The sequence below is a fragment of the Rhinolophus sinicus genome, chromosome 1 (genome assembly GCF_057876585.1).
Source record: "Rhinolophus sinicus isolate RSI-liver-muscle chromosome 1, RSI-T2T, whole genome shotgun sequence".
NCBI classification, from domain to species: domain Eukaryota; kingdom Metazoa; phylum Chordata; class Mammalia; order Chiroptera; family Rhinolophidae; genus Rhinolophus; species Rhinolophus sinicus.
The window spans coordinates 121,011,815-121,037,859 of NC_142501.1; the positions used below are offsets into that span (position 1 = coordinate 121,011,815).

Consider the following 26,045-nt stretch of genomic DNA (forward strand, 5'->3'; position numbering starts at 1 on the left):
ACTAACATTTGGTTTAATTTAGTTCAAAAGCTGAACCAAAAATGTCAATGTGAAGTGTTTGTTTTGTCAATAAACATTGTAAAGAATCTCTCTGTAATCATTGCAGAAAAGACATATTTACTTCATTTTAAACCCAGTTAAGAATGACCAAATATTGGTGTTATCAGCTAAAATTGACTGTTAAAACTATAAGATGTTTATGTAAGCCCATGGTAACCACAAAGAAAATACCTATGGAAGACACATAAAAGAAAAAGAGGAATCAAAGCATATCATTACAAAAACAATCAGTGAAATACAAAGGAAGACAACAAGAGAGGAAAATAAGGATAAAGGAGCTATGAAACAGATAGAAAACAATTCTCAATAATTACTTTAAATGTAAATGGATTAGCCTTTATAATCAAAATACTTAGTGCTAAATGGATTAAAAACAACAACAACAAGATTCAACTGTCTGCCCTCTACGAGAAACTCACTTTTGATTTAAGGACATACATAGGCTCAAAATGAAGGGATGGAAGAAGATACTCCATGCAGATAGTAATCAAAAGAGAGCAGGACTAGCTATACTTACATCAGACAAAATAGACTTCTGATGTAAGTATAGCCTGTCACAAGAGACAAAAAATATTATATAATGATGAAAGAATCAACTCATCAGGAAGATAGAATAATTATAAATACATGTACACCCAACATCAGAGCCCATATATATATGTAAATCAAACAAAGGCAAGCTGAAGGGGGACATAGGCAGGAATACAATAATAGCAAGGGGTGTCAATATTCCACTTTCAATAATGGATACAACATCCAGACAGAAAATCAATAAGGAAAAAGTGACCTGAATAACAATATAGACTAAATGAACCTAAGAGACATATACAGAACATTCCATCCAACAGCCCCAGAATACACATTCTCCTCAAGTGCACATGGAACATTCTCCAGGATAGATTACATGTTGGGCCACAAAACAAGTCTTAACAAATTTTAGAAGACTGAAATCATATCAAGCATATTTTCTGACCACAATGGTATGAAATTAGAAGTTAATAGCTGAAGAAAAACTGAAAAATTCACACATATATGGAGGTTAAACACTCCTGATCATCCAGTAGGTCAACGAAGTGTCCTTACACAATTAAAACAAACCAAAAAAAAGGAATGAATGACCACATTTTTTGTAAACTTTGCATGAAATCCTGAAGTGCCAATCTCATGGTTACCCTTTCTCATAATAAAATTAGTTTTCCCACAGGATAATTATTCTGAGAAGAATTGGTATCCAGAAAGTTCACAGATCCTAACATACACCTTCAAATATTTTCTAACTCTCCTTGACAACATTTTGATTATCACTTAAATGTTGCTTGATGGTGTCTTACTGAGTCAGTTACTGAACAAAATGGAGATATAAACTAAATTGGTCACTTATGAAAATAAAAAGTTCTAATTCCCCTTTTAGTATTCACGCAGTGCCTTGCCTCACTTTGGATTTTAAATTGCTCCTTCTCCTTGTAGTCTTTAAAAAAAAAATCATGAGCATGTTTTATTTGTCACCATGAAAAGTCTGAATTGTACACAGATTCTTGGACTGGGGCCTCACCTCCGTCAGCTTGTTCAACTTTAACACCTGTCTCATCCCCAGTTGCTTTTCCAGAACTGCTACCTTCACTGTGAAGCTCCATGAGTTTTCCCAATTCAAACTTGGGCTTCTTCAGTATTTTGACTTTTCTAACAAAGACATCATTGAGCAGATAAATACATTGGCAGGCCTTTTCTATGTCTTTTCCAGTGCTGTCTGGAATTAATTTATTGACCACTTCTTTCAAGTCATTTGGCTGCATCTCTTGGGTCATGATTTCTATCACCTTCTTTCGGATTTGGCAAACCTGTTCATGCTGAGCATAAGAGGTCTTCTGAATCTGATTGTTGCATGTTTTAGTAAAACCAGCACAGAATAGATGAAACAAATAACCATCAGTAGTCTTGACAGCAACACAAGCTTTAATCATGGTCTACCATTGTTTGACCATGGAGCACATTTGTCATGAGTAAGATCCATGCCGTGGAAATTAGACAGGTTTTCCCTGAACATCCTCTGTTAGCTTGAAATTTCTAAATGCAACTTCATCTTTCTGAAGATCAGCTAGGCTCACTTCAAAACTGCCAGACCATCAGAAACAAATTTGGTTCCTGGAGTTCTCATGACTAGTGTTTCCAAATATTTCTTATATTGAACATAGCTGGTGCTTTCACGTCATGCCAATCTTTCTTAGAAAATGGGTCAACCACTTTTTTTCTTGGCTCTCTTCTTGCCGCCTTTCGTAAGGCACTTATTCTTGCCGACCGCCATGGTGCTGCTCAGGAAGCCAAAAGGTCTTCTTCATATTGTCTTTATTACTCTTTTCCTGACAAAGAACTCCCCCCCCTGCATTTCTACTCCATGTTTTTCTCCTTGTTATCCCCTGCTTCCATGGGAGAATATCCAGTGGGGATCTTAGTGACCTTTTTTTACTCTTTTAGACTCTCATATCTGTTCATCTGAATTAGGTTAAGAACCCTCAGAAGAAGACTTCTGTCAGAGTATGTTTATAACATTTATACAGTTGTGTTTTATAGATTTTCAAGTATAATATTTTTATCACTTTGTATTTATTTAATGTTTTGTCAATATGTATGCCCCTTTAGTTCATTCCAAAGAAAGGTCCGTGTCAAAGTTGGAAAGAAAATCTTTATCCTGGAATATATTTGTTGTATCTCCTTCTATAGTACTTGTGAAATACTAATAGTGGAAACATTGTCAGCAGGGAAATAAATGCATTTGTCATATAAAGTCCGTACGTATGGTTTTCTTTAGACCACAGAAGATGACATGTCAAAGTAGAATTAGTGACCCTTGAAGTGTGTTTGTTGTCATTGTTTTGTTTTGTTTTGTTTTGTTTAGTTCCTTAAAGAGCAGTTTATCTATGTGTGTCTATGCATCCTCTTCTTATCTGGGGCAGAGATACATATCCAGTTTTAGGGTTAAATTAGAAGGTAATCCCTCTTGTTTGTAGGCCTTGAAATGGTGCTTATCCTTCAAAGGAATCTGATTGTGCCAGATACCCACTGTTCCCAAGGGTGGAATGCAAAGACAACTGACTCAACAGGGAAGTTAGTGAAAGAAAACCACCGTATGACCACTTTTGTTGTGATACCTAAGGTTGCATATGAGTGACCGAAATTGTATTAGACTGCTTGCACACTTTTATTCTGAAATTAGCCTAGGTTTAATTTTTTTCTCCACAAGTTTTCTCCTCTTAGTAGATGGCGCCATCGTCTTCCGTTTTACTCCTTCGTCAGCATGCTCCCACCCTGTATCTAATGAACCATCTGGACGTTGATTCTACTTCTGAAAAACCCGGTGATGTTTCTACCTCTGATCTCCTCATTCTTAGTTTTAAGCCCATTCCATCTTTCCATGGATTATTGAAATAGACAGTAAACTGTTCACCCTACTTCAAGTATGATTCCTCCTTACTCATTGTCTATGTTCTGCCTGAATAAACTGAAATTTTGTTTGAAATATATCAGCTGTATAAAAAAATACATAATATGGAAACCACTGTGTACCCAGTACTCAGATTGAGCGGATGGGGTGGAAGTAGACCCAGCTGAATTTTGATGTGTACCCTTTTTCATGTGTTCCTTACTCTTCTGCTCTAGAAATAAACACTCTCTTGAATGTGGTGCTTATCAGAATGTGGTGCTTATCGGTGCTCTTCTGTCAGCACCGATCTGGTGTAGTTAAGTCTCTGTTTCAATGTGTTCCCATTGCCTTTGAAAAAAAAAAAAAGAAAAATCCCCAGACCTTTGCCATGGCTGCCATGGGTTCCCACAGTCTGATCCTGGACTGTTGCCCTCCAGCCTCATAACACGCCATCCTCGCTTCAGCTCAGAGAATGTCTTTTTCCATCTTGATACCGAGTGCAATCTCTCAAACATACTAAGCACTCAGTTAGATGAGTTCATGAATGATGGCCAGACACTGTGTTGAGACACAAACATGGAAAGTTACAGTTTCTGTTCCTCTAGAATCTGTTACCAGTGCTAAGAGAGAGGAACAGGCCAGGGAATAGATGTGAAAATAAACAACTGTAACTCGGTGTGATAAGATCTATAACAGAAGTAGGATGAGCTTAGGGATGGAACACCAAAGGGTGTAATCAGATCTTCTGGGGTTGGAGAGGAAAAAAAGGCTTCACAGAAGAGGAAATGTTTCACTGAAGCTTGGAAGATGAATAGGATTTTTCAGAAGGAGGAAAGGGTGTTTCAGGCAGAAAAAGCAGCATGTGCAAATTCGTAAAGCCCGTGGAACCCACGGCCATGTGATAGGAGCTGAAGCACCGGGTACATGTGGAGAAGAGGTAGGAGACAGCATTGAAGAGTGCAGTGACCACACAAACCAGAGAAGGCTTTGTATCTCAGCCATATCATTTGGAAAGTCAGCCTGTCTCGTTCTTGATGAATGAATTGACCCACCTATCCTTAAAAGCTTATCTAATAAGAAGATAAAACAAATCCACAATGCAATTTATTTTCCACTTTCTCCTCAATTGTAGGTGTTTCTGGGATGGCTAGATTCTAACTGAAATTTTGTGTAACTTTTTGTAAAGTCATTGGGCAGCAGCCTTACAGCAGAAGGCCCCACATGTCACTCCAGCACCCGTAACCCACACATGCAGGGTGACTGTGTTGTAGCATCATGTCTTCAGAAACCTCCAGCATGGCGGAGCCCACAGAGGATGGGGAGGGCCACCTGAGGGGCTGTAGTGACCCGTGTTTACACGATTTCTACCTCCACCTCTGACAGGATGGTACAAGCTTAGTGGGGGACCTGTGCTGACCCTCTACCCAAGGTCAGCAGTAGCTAGATGTTCACTGGGGTGATTGCAGCCCCTTTCTGGTAATGACTGCAGAGAACCCCTTCCTTCAGCTTGGAGCGGCATCTTCCTCAGTAACATGTAAATACCCCTAAGAGGGGATAACATGGTAAAGATTCTGTACCATTCATACCCTAGTACATAATACACATCAGTTTTTTTCCTGAGAGAAGGCTTAAACCGGAAGGCTAGAGCTAATGATCATTAAGTACCTGAGTAGAGATTCTGACAATGGCAATGCGTGAAAAAGGAAATGTTGAATCCTGAACTATGAACCCTTATAAATGTCTGTGTCTCCCCATGTCTTCCATAACCCAAATTTGTGGGTAGGTGAAAATGTTGTTAATTTTTATTTCAAGGAGTAATAATTTAGTCCTGTCGTCTGACTGTATATAGGCTAGCCCTGGTTTCATTGAGCTTTGGGCACATATGTGAGGTGTACTGTTATGTCACCAAGGCCAGACTCGACCCGCAGCCTCCTGGACTGCTGCACTCATGCACTGAACAGAAACTGCAGGTGAATGTCCGGGGAAACAGTTCCTCCCAGCGTGGCGAAACGTTTCATTCCCTGCCTTAGCAGACGTAAAGTGAAGTTAAAAAAAGAAAATTGTCTGTTCAGTTCTGATTAGTCTGAACCAATTCCACAGAAGTGCATTTGCGATGCCAGCTCTTGATGCTCTCCCACAAAAGCTAACCTATTAGAAAAGCAGGTTAGGAATTACAGTGCAGCTTCCATGCCTTCCCACGGTCCACTCGGAGAAGGGCTTCTTTTCAACCTAGGAAGATGATAGCTTTGCCCCCTGAGCCTCTTAACATATATAAATGTAAAGGTGTTGAAAAAATAAGTCTAATAACAATCTCTTATTCTCCCTGAGAGCTAATAAAAGGTTGCAGCTTCACTTGGAAGATCTTTTGCTACTGATTGTAGCAGTGTTAACTAGGAGGGGCGTGGCAGTCTTCATTCAGTCTCTGGGATTGCCCCAGAGTTGTGGTTTTATTGCTTGCCTTTTGTGTGCTATGAACCCCTTTCTCCTGCTCCCAGTTAAGTATTGTTCTGGCCAAAGGCACAGTAAATAGCGAAGTAAATGAGCCACTTTTGCCAATAACATTCCCTACTGCTTGCTTGGATAATAAGATGTTGAGGTTTAATTGAAGTAAAAATGTTGCAAAGGATATGGAAAAAATAACATCTTTAATGAAGTAGCAAGAGAGGCCAAGTGTTCAGATATATACAGGTTGATGAAATTTACCTATTTCTCTTTAATGTGTGTATGAATTTCCTAGAAGTAAGAAGAAATAGAAAGGATAAATAAGTAATTGTTATTCTTCAACAGAGACAGTTGATCTAAATGTGTTTTTTCAGTCTTATAAAATGTTTTTGTGATAGTTGTTTTAGCTAGTTTCTGAGTTGTATTTCCATCATGCTCTACAGATTTCAATTTATAATATATATATATATGTGTGTGTGTGTGTGTGTGTGTGTGTATATATGTATATGTATATTTAACATAATAATTTATTGTTTCTCCATTAAAACAATATATAACACATAACCAGTGGAAAGCAAATAGAAGATACAATGATTGGAAAGAAAAAATATTTGCTTTATTTTCAAGTGATATGATTGTCAACATACAAAAGCCCCCCAAAATGTACAGCCTGGTTATTAGAATTAGTTTGAGAGTGGAGCCAGATTGCTGAATATAAAAATCAATGTATAAAGTCAACTGTGTTTCTGAATGCCACCACAAGCTGTAGGAAAAAATAATTGAAAATAAAGTTTTCAACAATAATAGCTTCAAAAAAGACTAAGTAAATTGAAATAAGTCTAAAAATGATGTGCAAGATGTTTTTGAGAAAATTAATTTTAAAATAGTGAAAGATATCTAAGAACACATAAAATTATATACCAGGTTCATTGGTGGGGAGACCCAAAATCAAAAGGGGTGGATTCCTCCCAAACTGACTTACAATTTCAATGGAAAGTCAGTCAAAATCTAACATGATTATTTTATTTTATTTATTTTATTTTGTGCACGCACGTGTGTGTGTGTGTGTGTGTGTGTGTGTGTATCTTGACAAATTAATCCCAAAATACATATGGAAAAGCAAAGGACCAGGGATAGTCACCGATTCTTAAAAGAAAAGACAGATAGTTGATGGGACCTTGATTTACTAGGTATGAACACATAGTAATAACATATTGTGGCATCCACAAAAGGATAAACAACTGGCCAGTGCATCAGTGCATTAGATAGAAATTCCAGGAGAAGTCATATAGATTTATGAAAATTAGACTTATGATTAAATTGATATTTCAGGGAAGTGAGGATAGAATGAAATTTCAAAAAAATATATAGGGTTAATCTAGAATAAAAATACCAATTGACCCATATTTTATTCACTTTAAAAATAATATTGGGTGGAAGAAAAAACTGTGATAGGTAAATTGATAACCTATTTAGAGAACAATATAGAAGAATATATGTATAACATCAGAGTAGGAAGAATATCTCTATAACTTCAGAGTAAGGAAATACTCTAAGAATGCACAAAAAAGCACAAACCATAGATAGTATGCAGAGATTTTTTTTTTTTTTTAATCTAGAAAACGAGTCCTAGAAATAAATAAGAAAAGGGCAAAGAATTTTTCAGGCACTTCACCGAAATGGAAACTTTAATGACAAATAAGCTTCTGAGAAAAATAGTGAATTTCATGATTACTCAAATTTACAATTGCGTAATGTAATTAATCAATATTATTGAGTAATTTTAATTGAGTAATGTAAATAAGTGCCATAATGAAATATAATTTCACAACTATCAGATTGGCAAAAGTTAAAAGTGTGTCGATATCAAATTTGACAGGAATATGAAGCAATGCAAATATATGTATAATAACGGCAAATTTGTCAATTGGTGTAACTACTTAGAAAAACAATTCTGCATTATCTGGTGAAGTTGCACATGTGTGTGCCGTCTGATCTAGCCATGCAGCTTCTAGGTTTATCCATTAGAAAATCTTGAAAATATGAGCCAGGTTCTATGTAGAACTTTTTAACGGTAGCACCATTTGCAATAGCAAAAAAAAAAAAAAAAAGAGAGAGAGAGACAATACAAATGTCCGCAAGAGTCTAAGGGATAAACTAATTGTGGCATGTTCACATAGTGGAATAGGATACAGAAGTGAAAAACAAGTGAAACAGCTACTTGCACAACAGAGTTCATTCTCTCAGGAATGTATAGTTAAACAGAAATAAAAGCTTTTAGAACAACTCTTACAATTCAGTTGTTTTAAAGTCTTAAACATATGCAAAGCTCATCATCTTTAGGGATGCAAACATGTAGCATAAAATCTATAAAGAAACAGAATGAAGTGATAAAATGTGATACTGGTTAGCTCTTAGGAGGAAAATACAGTGCATTTTAAATGTCATATTTGTTCTTTGTTATATATTTTTTAGTCTGGATGGTGAATAACTGATACATGGGCGCTTATTGCTTACTTATCCATATATGTGTAAGCATACACGGTCTGACAATTAAGGTCCCAAATTTGTTGCAACAATGTTGCTAACTTTTTTTGATATCAGAGGGATTATTCATTATGAATTTGTACCAACTGGACAGTTAACCAAGTTTACTATTTGGAAGTGCTGAAAAGGCTACGTGGAAAAGTTAGACCACCTCAATTTTTTGCCAACAATTCATGGCTCTTGCATCACGACAATGCACCAGCTCACAGGGTACTGTCTGTGAGGGAGTTTTTAGCCAGTAAACAAACAACTATATTGGAACCCCCTCCCTACTCACCTGATCTGGCCATCAGTGACTTCTTTTTTTACCGGAAGATAAAGGAAATATTGGAAGGAGACATTTTGATGACATTCAGGACATGAAGGGTAATACAAGGACAGCTCTGACGACCATTCCAGAAAAAGAATTCCAAAATTGCTTTGAAGAGTGGACTAGGAACTAGCATTGATGCATAGATTCCCAAGGGGAGTACTTCAAAAGTGACCGTAGTGATATTCAGCAATGAGGTATGTAGAACTTTTTCTAGGATGAGTTCGCAAACTTAATTATCAGAACTTTGTATATTCTATGCATATATATAGTATGAATTTTATCTTTTTAAGATTTATTTTTAAGACCATTAAAATGCATAGTCACATATACAAACAAATTGTAATTGGTTAAATTAAACGTCACAAAATATGCATGTTTGAATGTGTATGAATGTTTGAATATGTATTGAAGAATTTTAGAATCTAAATAGTACTTGCAAAAACTCCCAGGGTCAAGGGAACTGTTTTGTCAGTGTTTTGATCAAAATAAATATATTCAGTCAAATGTTTCACAGAAGGATTATAGGAAGTAGAAACTCTAACATTTGAATTTAGATCTAATTTGTGAGATAATTGGTACTGCTATTCAAATTCTAGTCTTTTTTGGCCTCAATGACTGTATCCCAATTGAATACAAGTAATTCTATGTAATAACTGTGCTGAAAGAATATGCACGCTAATAAACTCTCTCCTAAGTCAATACTAGGAAAAGGTGACCCTAAATAAACTTAATGTTTTTGTTTGTTTATTTTTTCTTTTTGTGTGAGGGAGACTGTTGGGAAAGAAATAATAAGGCTGGGATGTGGAAAGAAAGTCTTAGGGCTTCTTTCAATCTCTCACTGCTTTCAGTAATTAGTGTTCTAAAATAGAGTTGATGAATGTTATGTAAGAAAACATATCTGTGAAAATAAATGCATTTTTGAGAAGTTTAGTCTAGATGGCATTAACCAAAATATTATGGGTCAGCAAATGGGAAAAACTGTGTCTAAAAATACTTTCAGAGGAAGTAAGCTGGATTTTATTGTGCTTCAGATTTTAAGACACTCAGTATGCATTATGTATTGATTTACATGATCTATGGACTCGAGATTCTCTCTAATACACACACACACACACACACATATGTGTGTGTGTATATATATATATATATATATATATATATATATATATATATGTGTATATATATTATATATACAGAGGGTGCCAAAAAATGTATACACATTTAAAGAAAGGAAAACTGTATTAAAATTGTAATACTCAATATATACCAATAACGAACGATGAATACAGGTCACGTTTGACTTCTGCAATTACAAGAGGTGCTCATAGTGGTTACCATCAGCATCCAGACACTTCTGATTACGGCGAGCTACTGCTTGAGTAACATTGACCAAAGTGTCCACTTGTGTACATTGTTTTGACATCCCCAGTATGTGCTCATATACACATACATATATGTGTGTGTATGTATGTGTGTATATATATATATATATATATATATATATTTATATTTATATTTATATTTATATTTATATTTATATTTATATAATATTTTTGTATGTATGTGTACACACACACACACACACACACACACACACACATACATAAACAAAACCAAATATATAAATTCCTTTTTTTTTCTCAAAGGAAGTGAATTTTTCTTTCAGCATCTAATGTTTTGAGTGTTCAAATTGTAGGGCATATTGAAAATATAAAGTGCGAAGTGTAATAGGAATATACAATTGGGTCAATTTTTTGTCCTGATAATTTTGTCCCTCTCACTGACTACTTATCACCCTAAGGGACCGAACGACTAAAACCTCTGAGAAACTGGAGGTGTGGTCACAACTCTGAGACAGTAAAAGGGCACATGTCTCAGGGAGGTTAGAGAATCAGAGAAATTTGAGTCTGACACTGGGACCTCAACAATCAAGGGCAGACGGGGAGAAGAATCAATGCAGCTGCAGAGGGATCCTCTACAGAGCTCTGATTTCAAAAGGGTGTCAGAGCCATGCAGATGCTCCATGTATATGTGCTGAATGTGGAATTGCAGCCATGTTTGCATAGTCCTTTTTCAGTGATTAATGCTCACACAGTGTTGTTTAACACAGGTTAATGTTACAGAATTGCAACTCAGTGAGACGAAGTGATGACATGAGATCATGTAGCGTGTGAAAGATGAAGAACTCAAACATAGACCTTTCTGCCACATTTCAGCTCTTCATGGAGAGAAATGCACACACACACACATACACACCGGGGTGCCAAGAAAATGTATACACATGACTTGTATTCATCTTTTATTATCAGTATATATTGAGTATTGCAATTGTAATACAGTTTTTTTCTCTCTTAAAAGGTGTACACATTTTTTGGCACCTTCTGTGTGTGTATGTGTGTGTGTGTGTGTGTGTGTGTGTGTGTGTGTGTGTTATACGTATATATGTATATTGTGTATGTATATGTAAGTGTATGTATGTATAACGTGTATTATATGTATATACATACACTATACATATACTCAGTTTACATATTATCTTATTATCTGTCTATCTAAACAGTATATATATGACACTAGATTGGATCTACAAGTTATATGCTAAGGCATTAAAACCCAAACCGTCTGGGACAACAATTGGGTTATTCTACTTGTGCTGGAGAAAAGAGGCTCTTGATTTGGGATGGGCGGTGCAGTGCAGATGGCTCTCTGCGAAAGCAAAGCCCTTCTACTTGCCCTTAGCTTCTTTCCTGTTTCTCTTGCACTGAAAGGGGAGGGACTGAAGAGATTGTCAGTACATTCAAGACATCTCACAGCTTGGATGGATTCTGGGAAAACTTAGGGCTGAAGTTTCTCTCTCCTAGGATTGTCTAAACAGTGAAGGAAAACAAAAACATGCCTGGAGGAATGGAGGTGGGAAAGTATAGTTATAATTTTAAAAAGATAGATAAAATTTGCTTGGTAAGCTACAGGCTGGATAGACTACAATTCTGGGCAAGAATCCTAATGAGGTAGTCTCCTGCTAAGTCATATTTTTACCTGAAATTTGCCTGATTTTTACTTGAAATTTGCCTGATTTGTACGCATTCCTCCAGACTGGTCAATAAGCGCAGTAAGGTCTGAAGACGGAGAAGCTACCTGAAGGTGGCCTCTCTTTACATTTGGGCATCTTCCTTCCAGGGCTGTTTCTGGACATTTAAAAAAAATAGATTTCAATGACAGTTTTTAAGTCCCTAGAAAAGGAAGGAGCAGTGTTCATTGTTCCTTATGGTAGACAGGGTATTTGGGGGGTCGAATGAAAGACAGAACAATGGGCTGTCCCCTCTAGAGAAGGATAGAGCCTGGATGGAAACCCAGCTGATAATTTAGCACTGTCCTAGGTAGGTTCCCAAAGGATTATTTATGTCCCAGGAAATGGGGAGAAATTCCAGGGGGGAGCTGATATTCATAGGTCAGGAAGCCAAGTAGTTACCTTCTAGAAAGACTGGGGAGTAAGGTTCCAGGTACTTGGTGGAATTCCAAACAGAGGCTTTGCAAAAATGGGGCAGCATACCGAAAACTGATACCTCGCGTATCGGGGACTAACTCCCAGCTCTAATTTGGCTGTCACACGTGAGTCCAGCATCTGACAGCAGGATCCCTGAATCCTCAGTCTAGGAGCATAAATAATTTAAAGCCGCCTTCCCCATCTCCCCCATGTAGAAGTAAGGCTTTTGAAATATTACCAGGATCTGTCTGAATAGAGGGAGATGAACTTGATTTTCAAGTAAAAGGAGCAGCCCAATGCCTCCATGAAAAGCCATGTAGTTCACGCACTGCTCAACTCCAAGGGGCGCCATTCACTGTCTGTAGTGTGAACGGAAACGTCTCTGGAAATGCTGGATAGTCAGAAGCATTTAGAAAGGAGGGTCGAGGGGGTCTCTTTGACAGTGACCAATAGGAATTAACATATATTAAGAACAAGTGACTTATTTGAGAAACAAGAGGGAGAAGACAAGAACTACAGGTAGCAATTCTATTAATAGTTCAGAATGAAAATGAAAGAAGTTACAGATTTTTGTCTCTCTTTTTTTCCTCATCTACGCAATTCTGGCTTCTTTTTTCTTTTTTACTCTCAGGGGCTAAAGAGAGGCATGTTATGTAGTCAACATAAATTTTTATATTAGTCATTTTATAAACATAATTTGTAGCCAAGAACCAAGAGTCACTTGTAGCTTTTTTTCCCCAGAGGATGACTTTGTTGTAATTTGTAATCCCCAACGCTGCCTTAAGCCAATAGAATAAAGGAGTCTACGGAGTCTACGAGATGTGATATATATTAACGTATATATTTACAATTTTTCATTATATAAAATAGTGATATATTTTACCTTGACGGCTGGTTGGAATTGTAATGGGAAAACATTTGGTGATTGACAATATTATAGTTGCTTCTTGGAGAGAACGAGTGGTTCGTGAGCTCACATGAACTTCAGAAATTATTTTTCCTAACCATCTAGGTTGCGTGTACAAGCCAATATCCTCAGAATGAACTGTGTGGTCTACTGGCAAAAATGTTATCCAGAGGAAGCCTGTTATGTGAAACCTGTGATTGTACAGTTGCATCTGGCAGACAGTTACATTACCAGATAACTTAACCACAACTTTTAATTTTCAAGTTAGCAATTGCTGCCACATATGGCTTTGTTTAAAAGGCTGACGGAATTGCAAACAAGTATTTGTGTGGAAGGGGGTAGTCTGTTGCATGTGAGAATGTATTACGATTCATAAAATGCCATTTGTGCAAAATGTATGGTGAATGATGCTCAGAATGCATTTGTTGGCTTCAAGCAAATTGTCCACTACAACAGTGAACAATTGATAAAACAATAACCAAACAGCACTCAGTTAAATAATTCAATTCTTCGTGAACAGAAATGAAACAGATCATATATAAGGTTAATGGGGGATCAGTATGAGAAATCTGTTCTCCTTATGGATAAAAGACCATAAATTTAGATCTGTTTGATTACCGTGTAGGGATTATAGTACCCATGTCACGATGGTGACAGGGGTAGCATGTTCCATTGTCACTTGTCCTCTAAGAGCAGCATTTCACTATGAATGCTCAGTGCCCGACAGGCATACCCATCATCTCCAATCTTTCCTCTGGGGTCAAAAATATCAACTGAAAGACAATGAAGTAGAATATTTTAAGTAACTCTTTACACATTAAAGTTTCATATAGTGTTTCACAGGCAATTATAGCCTCTTCAAGCTTCCTTTATTACTATGATAGTTCCAATTAAAAGAAACAACCATTTGCAAATGATAGGAGATTAATATTTTTACAAGGTGTTTATTCCATCAGAATGTAAGGAAAGAGACATCACATGTAGAGCTTGGACATTAAACCTTTTTATTATCTGTTGTCTTATAGTTAGGGTCAGTGGTGCGCCTTAACCCCAACTAGAATAATATAAAAAAGCACATACTATTTGGATATGAAACATGAGTTTGAAATCATATAAACATCTTAGTGCAAGTCTAATCAACTAGTGTGCGTTAGACAGAAAAGACTTCAAGGGATAAAAATGAGAGAGAATTTAATCGATTGGCTGATTTTTGCAAATTTTTATTTTAAACAGTGTTTTGAAGTGCTTTTCATGTATCAACTCATTCAACCATCACAACAACCCAATGATATTGATACCTTTACTGCTCCATTTAACAGATTAGGAAATTGAGGCACAGAGTAGTCAAGTAACTTAGTCACAGTGCCAGGGAATAATTTGATTCTACGATTAAATAAATTCTCTAATCATATGTCATTCACTTGCCAATACATGAGTCATTTGGTGCATTGCAATAGAGGAATCGAATTTGAACCTATTTATACAATTTTCCAATTAAAAGAACAGAGGCTGAAGTAATACAATAAAAATTGAGGATTTGAGGTGACTACAACTGTTCTGTAAGGTGTAGATGTTAGAATTTTCACAAAGAAAACAGGTCTTCCTCAAACTCCTTGTTTAAGTACGAAATCCAGTGAGGAAGAGCATAATGTTCTGGAAACTATAAATTCTAAAACACATTGTGAAGTGATCCTAAAATTTGAAAGAATAAGACTATATTAATTGTAATACTTCTGCAATTACAAAGGTGGTCAAAGTGGTTACCATCAGCATCCAGACACTTCTGGTTATGACTAACTACTGCTTGAGCATAGATAACATCTTTTAAAATATATACACATTTTTGGCACCCCCAGTATGTATACATACACACACACAAATGTATGTATATGTGTATATATATACACATATACATATATGTATGTGTATATGTATATACATATATAATTTTAAATACTAACAGTAAGAATTAAGTATTTGAAGTCATCTATGGTCATACATTTTGCAACTCTTTCTCTAGGAATTGCTGCTATTTTTCTTAGAATTGTTTTGGAGAATGAATTTTGTATGAATTTAAAATTATCTTACTGCCTTAAATTACTGCCCTCTTTATTTCTTAAATCAAATGAAGTTTCTTCTATTAGTACGCCGAGAGTATAGAGTAGAGAAATAACTATCCAAAACTACTGTCTCTGAAAGAACATTTTCAGAGTATAATTTAATATTTCCTTAAAAGATCATACTTATAGAACTTTTATATCTGTATTTGCGGTGAAATCATGAAGACATGGTGATGATAGGAGCAAAAGATAAATCATAGACCCTGAAAAACAGTTACTCTTCATTCATCTTTATAATTTTAAGTCTGTCATATTGGGCTTTGAACACTAAGAGTGTCTCTGAAAATCTACAGGGAAATAAAATAAAATAAAAGCAATGACTGCCTCACCCTCTATTCTTTTAGTACACTTGAGTTATGTGAAGTTGCAAATATATAAAGTTCTGCTCAAGGCATAGAGAATTTATTTTGAAAGATGTTACTTGTCAATGATTAAAATACATGCTAATGAATTTGCTAGTTAAAAATATATTTTTAAGGTGAATAGCTAGAATTTAGTTTTGCCCTTGATGAAAAATGGAAAGGAAGTTAAGGAAAGAAGACACTGCTAGAAAGACAGAAATTAATTTCAAAGTAAATAACTGCAGATTTAATATTCCAATAAGTTACCTAGAAAATTACAGTTGAGAATTTGAAACAATAAAGACCACAATATGCCAATGAAAACTTTAAGATCATGAAGTGAAATAAACTTTTAGAAGCATAAATTCTACACATTTTTTTCTTTTTAAAATCTTGCTTGTTTTATTTTATTCTTCTGAAAATAGAGAAATGATCTATAGTAGCCCCAGATATCTAGTTAATTTATGATTGCCTAAACATACAACTGCATTGTCACAAATAAGTTGCTTTGGATTGTATTTTGTGTGTGTATATGTGTGTGGTGTGTACACATGTAACCATTTACATATATATTTTGTCAATGGTGCATTTATTAGATTAATATTAAAATTAGCATTCCCTGAGCTGACTCTGCTTTTACATCTGAAGACATGGGAGGCAAGAAGCCAGTATAGGATTAACAATTTGTCATGGATAATTCACAAAATAAATAAACCCAGTGTGAATAATTGAAAATGGGTAGGGTTATAACATAGGAGCTATGGAAAGTTAATTCAAGAGGAAGTTCTCCACAGTAAATGTCCTCTCATTATCCAACTGCTAGAAAAGGCTGGCATTGATAACTCTCAAGAAAAAAGCCATTTGTGCATTATCAGTGTTTCACCATCTTACCTACAAACACATAATCTTTATCTTCCAGATAGGGTGCTAATAGTATTATAAAGAGCAATCGGAGAAACATGCAAGTTTTACCATGGGTGTTTCGCCTCCTTTCAACTTTGAAAAAAAGATCTACAACGTTTTCTCCATTTTAGTGATGTAGAAAGATATAAAAATATAGAAAGAGATATGCATGTATAGTTTTGAAATTGTCCTAAGCTGAGATTGCAGTTTAAGAAAATGTAATTAAACAACATGAAACTACATTCATGTCTAAAAAGGACTTGCACATTTGGCTAGTGTTAACATAACAAGGAATTAATCATGCCATATTGAATGTTTGAATTGCTGGTAGTCCTGTATTAGCCTTTTCAGTGTAAATACCTCTTTCCAGATAATAGCCATTTTCCCCACAGTATAGATTTCTGATTTACCAATCTGCAAGATGCTGCCATCCTATGAGGATGTGTTACTTAATCCAGACTCAATTATTTTTGGTCAGATATTAAGTCATTCATTGTATTCCTTTTTTTAGCTACAATGATATTTTAGTTTCAAAATATGACTGCAACTGAGTTGGAGGTATTTTCATTAAAATTTTATCTGGGCTTTTCCTTAACATGTTTCCTACTTTTTTTTAATTATAGGTTTCATATACACTGGAGAAGTTGTACATCGAATGCTAACAGCCACCCAGTACATAGCTCCTTTAATGGCAAATTTTGATCCCAGTGTATCCAGAAATTCAACAGTCAGATATTTTGATAATGGTACGTATTGGTTAGCCTGTTTTTTTACTGTATGTATATTTGTAAGCATCAATCATCAGATTCATACTAATGTTCTAGTAACCTGGGTTTTTGTTTCTTTGTTTTTGGTCGAGTGGATTTATAAACAGCCTCATGCAAGTGCTCTAAGATAATAAATGTGATACTGTTAGTATGGGGAGTAAAGTATATGGTCAAATGCTACTTATTTATTCATTCATTCATTTGTTCAACAAATGTTTGCTAACAGCTAGTAGGCACTATAATAAATGAGTCATACAAAGCAAATATTAATACATTTGATGCTATTTGCAGTAAGTCCTTCCTATTAAAAATACTACATAAGGATAACTTGTTAGTTCTGATCTTCAAGCAGAGGCAAGTGGCATAGACATTGATACTCAATTTTTAAACCTTATAAATTATATATACCATAAGATGAACACACCTTTTAAACATTTAGGGTAGTGGATATTTAAAATACACTTACGAAATTTAACTTTCTCTGACTTTAAAATATGAAATAGAGCCTATTAAGGTTTATCAAGTATGCTGACCATAATCTAGCCTTACTACTTCTTTACAAGACACATAAAATTGTCAAAGAAAACCTAGAATACGTCACTAAATGCTATTCAAATATAAGGCTCTAACTTTAGTGGAGAAAATAGGAAAAGAAGAGTTTGTTTTGCAAATTTAATTAAAGATACAAGTACAAACTTCCAGTTATAAAATAAGTCACAGGGATGTAAAGTACAGCATAGAGAATACAGTCAATAATATCATAATAACTATGTACGGTGACAGATGGTTATATACTTATGGTGGTGCTTCATTTTGTAAGGTGTATAAGCATTGAACTACTATATTGTACATCTGAAACTAACATAATATTGTATGTCAACTATAATTATATATAAATTATTTAATTAGTTAATTTTTAAAGGGAAATTTCTTTATCAAATAGTACTTATTTGTCCAAATGACAATTATATCTTTTAAAATAATAGAAGCATTTGGCAGGAACAAAATTATTTCTACTCTTAATGATCAAGGAAGAAATTTACTATTGAGTAGTATAGACTTAATGGTATAAGAGTTTGGGGGAAATGTGATTATTTTGCTAAAATCCATCTTCTGACCAGTGTGATGAAGCCATTTTACAGGTCAAAATAGCAAAGGAAGAAGGAAGCTAAGTATAGTTAGATATACACTCTGAGAAATTCATTTCAAGCATTTTGAATAACACAAGTGTGTTCCAAAATTAAGTAGCTCTGAGTGTTAACCATTATAGTAACTTGCCCCTATTATTTTAAGAAGTGTTGTACTCTGTCTTCCCTTTTTAAAAAAATTAATGAGGTGCTAAAGCCCAAGGATGCATAAGTAGATTGTAAGTACACTTGAGGCAGAACCACAACCAGAAACTTACCTGAAGCTTACTGCATTACCCACCAGAAAGAATCACCTTAGTAAACAGGAAATAATTTGATGAAAGTTGATTATTTTCCCAGTTCTGTCACTTACTAGGTGATGTTGGGGACATTTACTGTGGACACAGGATTCTGAAGACTAAGTGTTTCTATTGTTAGCATCAAAATCATAAAGCATATTAAATAAGTCTCTCCCTCCATATATTCTATCATACATAATGTTTCTAAGTAGCTGTTAATATTTGAATTTTACTTTTATTTGAATGAGTTTTAAAAATTAATTTTTAAATTAATTCTGTACACTAAATTCTTTGAAATGAGGACAAGCTATAAGAAAGCAGTTTATCTTGAATACCTGGCAGAAATTCATATTCAGTAAGTCTTACATAATAATCAATGAATGAGTAAATGAAAAAAATTAAATATGTAAGATGAGTTTTTAATTCTGAGAATTATAAAAGTAATAATAATTAAGAATTAATGTATTTTACTTTATTGAAATATCTTCTGTGTAATGACCAATGGAAATATTGAGTTCCTACAATATGACAATGAAAGCTGAGTAATTGCTTGTGTTTTAGTGAATGAATGAAACAGTTTTGAATATTATTATGTTCTTCATGGAGTGCTTTTATGCAATAGCAACTTCCTGAAATATTTCCAACTTTGATGGGTTAGGATCACTAAAGGTATGCTGAAGGATGGGAAATTCAACATTTTAGTTAAGCAACGCTTCTCTAGAGGAGACAGCAGCAGTTTAGAAAGATTCTAAGATAGTGTGAGATGATGCTTTCAATTGTTGTAGGTAGCCTAAATGACAACAGAAGTCTAAGTGAGTCACAGAATGGTAATGCACAAAAACTAGAAAAGTTATAAAAATAAAACTTTTCTTAGAAAAATAACTTGAATAGCAAATTATAAAGTGTAATTCTTACTTACAATCAAAACCTTGATACACATGGAAGCTCTGCATTTTTACACCCTCCACTACATTTTGTTTTTCACGTGACACTTTACAACTTTTTATATTCTCTATCAATTAACAGATTATTGTATAGTTTTTATATACATTTGTGTTTTAACATTTATACTAGAGGTGCCCACCATGATTACAGTATTAGACTATTCTGAATTTTACCTTTACCATTGAGTTTTATAGTTTCATATAATTCTTGTTACTAATTAGCATGCTTTTACTTTTGTTTGAAATCCCTTTAACATTTCCTATTAAGCTGGCCTAGTGGTGATGAACTTCTTCAACTTTTGTTTGTCTGGAAAACGTTTTATCTCTCCTTCAATTCTGAAGGACACCTTTGCCTGGTAGAGTACTCTTGGTTGGCACTTTGAATATTTCATTATGCTCCCACTAGCCTGTAAGGTTTCTGCTGAAAAATCTACTGATAGTTTTATGTGGATTCCCTTGTAAGTAACAGATTGCTGCCTTTAAGATTCTTTCTTTGTCTTCAACTTTTGTTAATTTGATTAGAAGGCATCTCTGTATGAGTCTCTTTTAATTCATCTTCTTTTGTATTTTGGGGATTCCTAGGTCTGGATGTCTGTTCCCCCCTCACCTCCACCCCTGAGACTAGGGAAATTTCCAGCCATTATTTCTTTGAATAAGCTTTCTGCCCCTTTCTATCATCTCCTTCTGGGATCCCTATAATGTAAATATTGATCCACTTGATGGTGACCTATATGTCCCTTAAGCTATCTTTACTCTTTTTTCATGCTTTTTCCTTTTTGCTCCTCTGATTAGCTGAATTCCCCTCCCCTGTCTTCAAGCTCATTAATCCTATCTTCTACTTGGTCTAGCTTTATGCTGAACTCCATTAAAATTTTCTGGTCGGTTATTATACTTCAGCTCTAAGATTTCTCTTTAGTCATTTTTAATATTTTCTCTCTCTTTGCTGAAGTTCTCACTTTGCTCTTGCAATGCTTTTCTGACCTCAGTGAGCATCTTTATACTGTTATTTTGAACTCATTTGAGTAAATCACTTACCTCTACTTCATTAAGATTGGTTTCTGGAGCTTTATCTTGTTCTTTCATTTGAAACATATTCCCTTTTTCTTCAATTTTCTTGACTCTGTATTGGTTTCTGCACATTAGACAAAATAGCTACTTCTTACAGTCTGGTCAGATGGTCAGAGTGATCTTGTATAGGACATAAACCTCATCAGTCAGCCCAGCTAAAGCTCCTGGTTGCCTCTGAAACGTTTGTGATTGTCCAAGATACCATCTTGGTTCTTAGTAGTGCCCGATAGTTGAAAGTGTCCCAAGCCCCATCAGTGTCCTAAAGGGGAAGATTATAGTCAGCACCTAGGTGCAGACTGATTTGTTGCTGGATTCTCAAGCAAAAGCCAGGAAACTATGCAGTCAGACCTCTTCTAGGGAGAAACTGGGAGACAGGCATTTTTGCCTGCTCTTTCTGCAGAGTCTGAGAGTCTAACCCTGGGGAGGTGCTCCTGCACCCATTTGGGAATTGCTTCTTTGTCTGCTATAGCCTGTGACTTGTAAATGCAAGCCCTGCTGGCTACCAGAGCAAGGTGGTTTAGATGCCTAAACCTCAATGGCAGCCATAAAAGTTGGGGCACTACAGGTGTAGACAAGCTTTTTCCAGATAAGGACTGACACTTAGCTTTATTGTTGGAGTAAGCTGGAGGAAGATGGTATGGGAAGTGCCCACTAGCTCTTTTGGGCCCTGGGAGGATAACAGTCAAGTACCTAGATGACTGCTAACTAGATGCCAGACCCTCATGCAGCAGCTTGAAAAATACGTAGTCACACCCCTTCCAGGAAAAGACTGGGAGGTGGGTACTTTTGCCTGCTTCCTCTCTGCTGAGTTCTGGGGGAATGAATAGCCATGGCAAGCGCTCAAGGGTATGCCTGGTAACAATTGCTTCTTTGTCTGCTGCTGTCCTATAGGATGCATGAATGCAAATCCCATTGTCTATCACAATTAGGTGATCTAGGGAGTTGTTCCTCAACTGCTACCACAAAAACTGGGTGCCAGATATGTGTGTAAGCTCCCTGCAGAGAGATACTCGTGATCTGGTTTTATCATTAGAGTGAGCCAAAAGGAAAAGGCGGGGTAAATGCCCCGTGGCTCCTTTGGACTCCAAAGAGAATCCGAGTCAGCACCTAGATGGGTTCAGTTTCAATGTGGGTATTTTCTCAGTTGCCCCATGCATAGTCATTTAGCTATCTGGATTTAGTATCTGGATTTCTCTCAGAGGAAATTATTCTGTGTGTAGCTGTACGTTTGGTGTGTCCATGTGAGGAGGGAAATTCAGGAGCCTCCTGTGCTGACATCTTGGTCAGAAGCTCTCCGCATTAAATTATAATAAAAAATACTGTAAATACACCATTCATCTTGTACAGGATTAACTCAGGAAGAGTCAGATGAAAGAAATGGATATGGCAAAGTATGTGGGAAGGGAGGTGGACTTCCGTGTCCCTCTGGGCAGTATCTTTCCAGCCCCTCCACGTCTTCACCAATGCAGAAGCTCTCTGTCATGCATTCTTGATTTTTCTTTTCTTTTTTAATCAGATATTTACCGACCTGGGAGATAAGTTTTACTCTTTAATTCTGAGAGTTTCGTTTTCTGTACAACATTTTTTGGCAGCATGATTTTTTTCACTGAACAGAAAATCTAATACTAAGAGCTAAGCAAAAGTGTTAGCTGCTCACTTGTTTTCTTTTAAAAAATAGAGAGAGAATAAGCAATGTCAGTTAAAACAAGTAGATGAATTCTCACTAGTGGCTATTAAACGGTGTTTTAATTTATATTTGATGTTAATAGTTTTATAGTAAACACTGGCAGATTGTCTCATCAGAATATGACATATAGCACTGAAGAGTTATCTCAGTGTACTTCAAGGAGACTTCAGAAATCTTAGCCTGGGGCCCTTTAAGCTACCTTGCAGCCTCCTGGAAGCAATACAACAAAAGACAGAAATGCAGTCCATGTGAATCAAAGAAGAATATTACCATTAGTGTTAAAAGAATTTCTTCAGCATGGAAGAGTATAATTCTAAGTATGGAAGAGACATTTTCAGGTCTTTTTTAAAGTGATTCTAGCCTTCTGAATGTGTTCCTTTCTCTCAGCATTTGTCAATGTATTTGAAATTCATTCAATTCACTTGGGCTGCATTTTGAAAGTGGCTTATGGAAATTTAAGTAGACAGTACCCATTAACATTAATGGACTTCCTAAGGCAAAATTCCCCCCATGCTGGGCTCAATATTAACCTCAGTATGAGGTTAAATTTTACCAAATATTTAGAGAATACTCAATTCTTTAACAATATTCCAAATGCTGTTTCGATAACAGTATTCCAGTTAACCGTATAAAAACTCAAGTAGTGCTACTACTAGATTTGTAGGCTAGATCCATATTTTTGTGAATGTTCCCACCAGAATTGAATGATATATTTATCTCATTGCATTTTTTTCTGTTCCGATGGGGTTAATAGGCACAGCACTTGTTGTCCAATGGGACCACGTACATCTCCAGGATAATTACAACCTGGGAAGTTTCACATTCCAGGCAACCCTCCTCATGGATGGACGCATCATCTTTGGATACAAAGAAGTAAGTAATGTATTGACGACTTCCTTCCCCTTTGACCTTGACCTGTATCTGTTCTTTCCTTCAGGTGTCAGGAAAGGCACACTTTATAGTTATGAACCTCAAATCATTTTCTCACTTCTTGGTTTCCTTTGCTTCATTAAAAAAAAGAAAAAAATAGATGTTTTTTAATCTACTGGGTAGCACTAATTGTTAATTCTCTGGGTTTTGTTTTGTTTTTTATCCTGATATTATTGGCATTACATTATAATCCATGAATTTTATAAAATTATTGAATAATTATATTCTAGTGATAGTATAATGAAATGACTCTAAGAAAAATGATTTGCAATTTGGGATGTGATTATTTATATAGTATATGATATGGTTTTTTGATTTTGCCTTGTCAATTTCTGTGAATTTTTTGGTTCTATCTCCAAAATTATTAGTAAGCATGTAAATGTGTATGGCTGAATGACCCAGGACTGAAAGCATTCCAGGACAGCCTTTCACCAATGGTTATTTCAAGCTGGTAGGAAAGACTAATTAGAGACATAAGTGACAGAAAGAACAAAGGAATTTAAACTTATGGTTTGCTTCATTTTACCAAATGGACAAAGTAATGAATGGAAACTTAATAAATTGTAGCCTTAAATTTACAGAATATCTAAATTAGAAGAATAGCATATTTGGTTTAAAAGTCTAATGACAATGTAATTAAAGTCTATTAGACAATCTAATCTTTGGGGGAAGAAAACAGAATAAAGTTCCAGGAACAGCAGATACGGTATTTTAGGCATTCACTAGGCATAAGAGAAAGTCTGACAATGTGTATTGATAAAGGGCACTATTCACCCATGGATGGATAGGAATTTATCATAATATGGTCTCAATATCTTATTTTCAATCGAACGGTTATTTTCCTTTAGTAAATGAATCCATTCCTGTTAAGAAGATGTTGACAATTTTAAAAGGATTCACTTTGGTCAAGTCTTCTGAAATTTATCTTTTCTATAAAATGAGGGGTAGTTATATTTAATTGGATAAGCCAACTTTTAGAAATCTCATGACTAGGCTATATGTTTCCACTCCTTTGAAGAATTCTTCTGTCTGGAATTAATCACTTACTTGGAGCAATAAGTCGAATACCGTATAGGATCTATTCTGCTCGGTGCTTCTTTATCCAGAGCTATATTTTGATACCATAGCCCATCGTATCTTATATCACAGCCCCTGGAAGCTGAGATTGTATCACTCAAAGGGACTTATTCATTCCAAGTTTTCATTATAATCTAGTGTGCTACTGGGACTGCAGAGTGATGTTATGGAATGTTAGTTTGCAACATTTTTAACCAACAGTGGTAAAGTTTCTGGAAAGATGCAGGGTCAGTAAGTCTAGAGTCTTAAACCTCACTAACTGCAGGCTTTGTTAAAACAGAGGTTTGTTCTATTGTGGTCTCTCTCTCTCTCTCTCTCTCTCTCTCTCTCTCTCTCTCTCTCTCTCTTTCATCAAAATTGCCATCTCCATTTACACTGTTCTCAGTGGGTGTCTTGCATTGAAGAGTTAAAAGTTTATTTTTCCTATTCTCTGTTTACAGTGGGTTTCGTATTTTTTAATTGTTTTTCTTTATTTTAATCAAAGAAAATGTTTCCAATATGTTTTTGTTTTGTTTTTTCCTGTTTTGGCATGGGGAATATTAAGCTGTAAGCAACACTTTATTGATATTCTCAGCTTATTGTCCGGTTGAACATCAGTCCTTCTGAACGCAGAATTTTAAATAAGTCATTATTTTATTATTTGCCTACTGTCCTTTCTCTGGCCTCATTAGGAAGCAGTTTCTTATTTCCTGTTCTACCTTTTTTTTTTTTCCTGATAATTGTCATGCATTTTATTTTACTGAGGCAAATTTCTTTTTGTGAAATTTTCCACAATAAAGGTCTCTTTGCATTTACAGTAAGAGGTAGATGCTCTTGGCACTTCTAGAAAAATGTTTATAATCATAATAGCATAAAATGGTTCTTTGCATAATATATTATATTTGACAGAATGCTTTCACATGCATTATAGTTTTCAATTATTCAACAGTATCCTGTATTCTTAATATTCCTAGTCTTCATAAAGGTACTGGCACATCGAAGGTGTTTAATAAATGTATGTGGCTTAATTATGAAATTAGATCATGCACAATTAGCTTTATTTATAGCTAAGCAGACTGAGTCAGACAGGTTAATGACATACTTGAGGTTACAGAGCTAGCTGAGGACAAATCTGGGACTAAAAACCTTAATTTTGTGATCCCAAGAGACCTAAACATTTTTTCTTTCCCAAGGAGATTATGTGTAACAATTCACAAATGACTTTCTCATTTGTTTTTTCAATAAATATTTGTTAATGTTTGGTGTTTAATAATCTTTTCATCTGATTCCAATGTATTACACAATTTTAGTCCCACAGAATCAGAAGAAATATTCCTAGTTAAGTTACCAAGCTAATAAAATCTCAAGAACATAAGACTATAAGGAGTATAATTTTGCGTTCCTGTGCAAGTTAAACTTACAGAACCAAAATTATAGATAGAGAGGGAGTGTAATTCTTTCTGTAGTAATTTGCTTCTAGCTGGCTAATGCCAGTTTTGTTTTATTTTATTATATTTTATGTAAGAAGAAAAATTCTGATTTATGCAGAAAATACCAATAAAGGACTTAGTAAAATTGTAGAGTGAAATTAGTAATGCATTGAATAAATTTATTGACACAAATTTCATTTTT

General features: G+C 35.3%; 1 protein-coding gene across 2 annotated transcripts in view; it reads left to right on the forward strand.

Annotated features, from left to right (window-relative positions):
- Window positions 1-26,045, forward strand: part of PLXDC2 (plexin domain containing 2) — a 391,914-nt gene that overhangs the window by 246,608 nt on the left and 119,261 nt on the right. For both annotated transcript variants that reach the window (XM_019756009.3, XM_088789077.1), the window contains 2 exons: window positions 17,159-17,281; window positions 23,182-23,300. In XM_019756009.3, coding sequence (XP_019611568.1) covers window positions 17,159-17,281; window positions 23,182-23,300 — 242 coding nt within the window. The remainder of the gene's footprint in view (window positions 1-17,158; window positions 17,282-23,181; window positions 23,301-26,045) is intronic.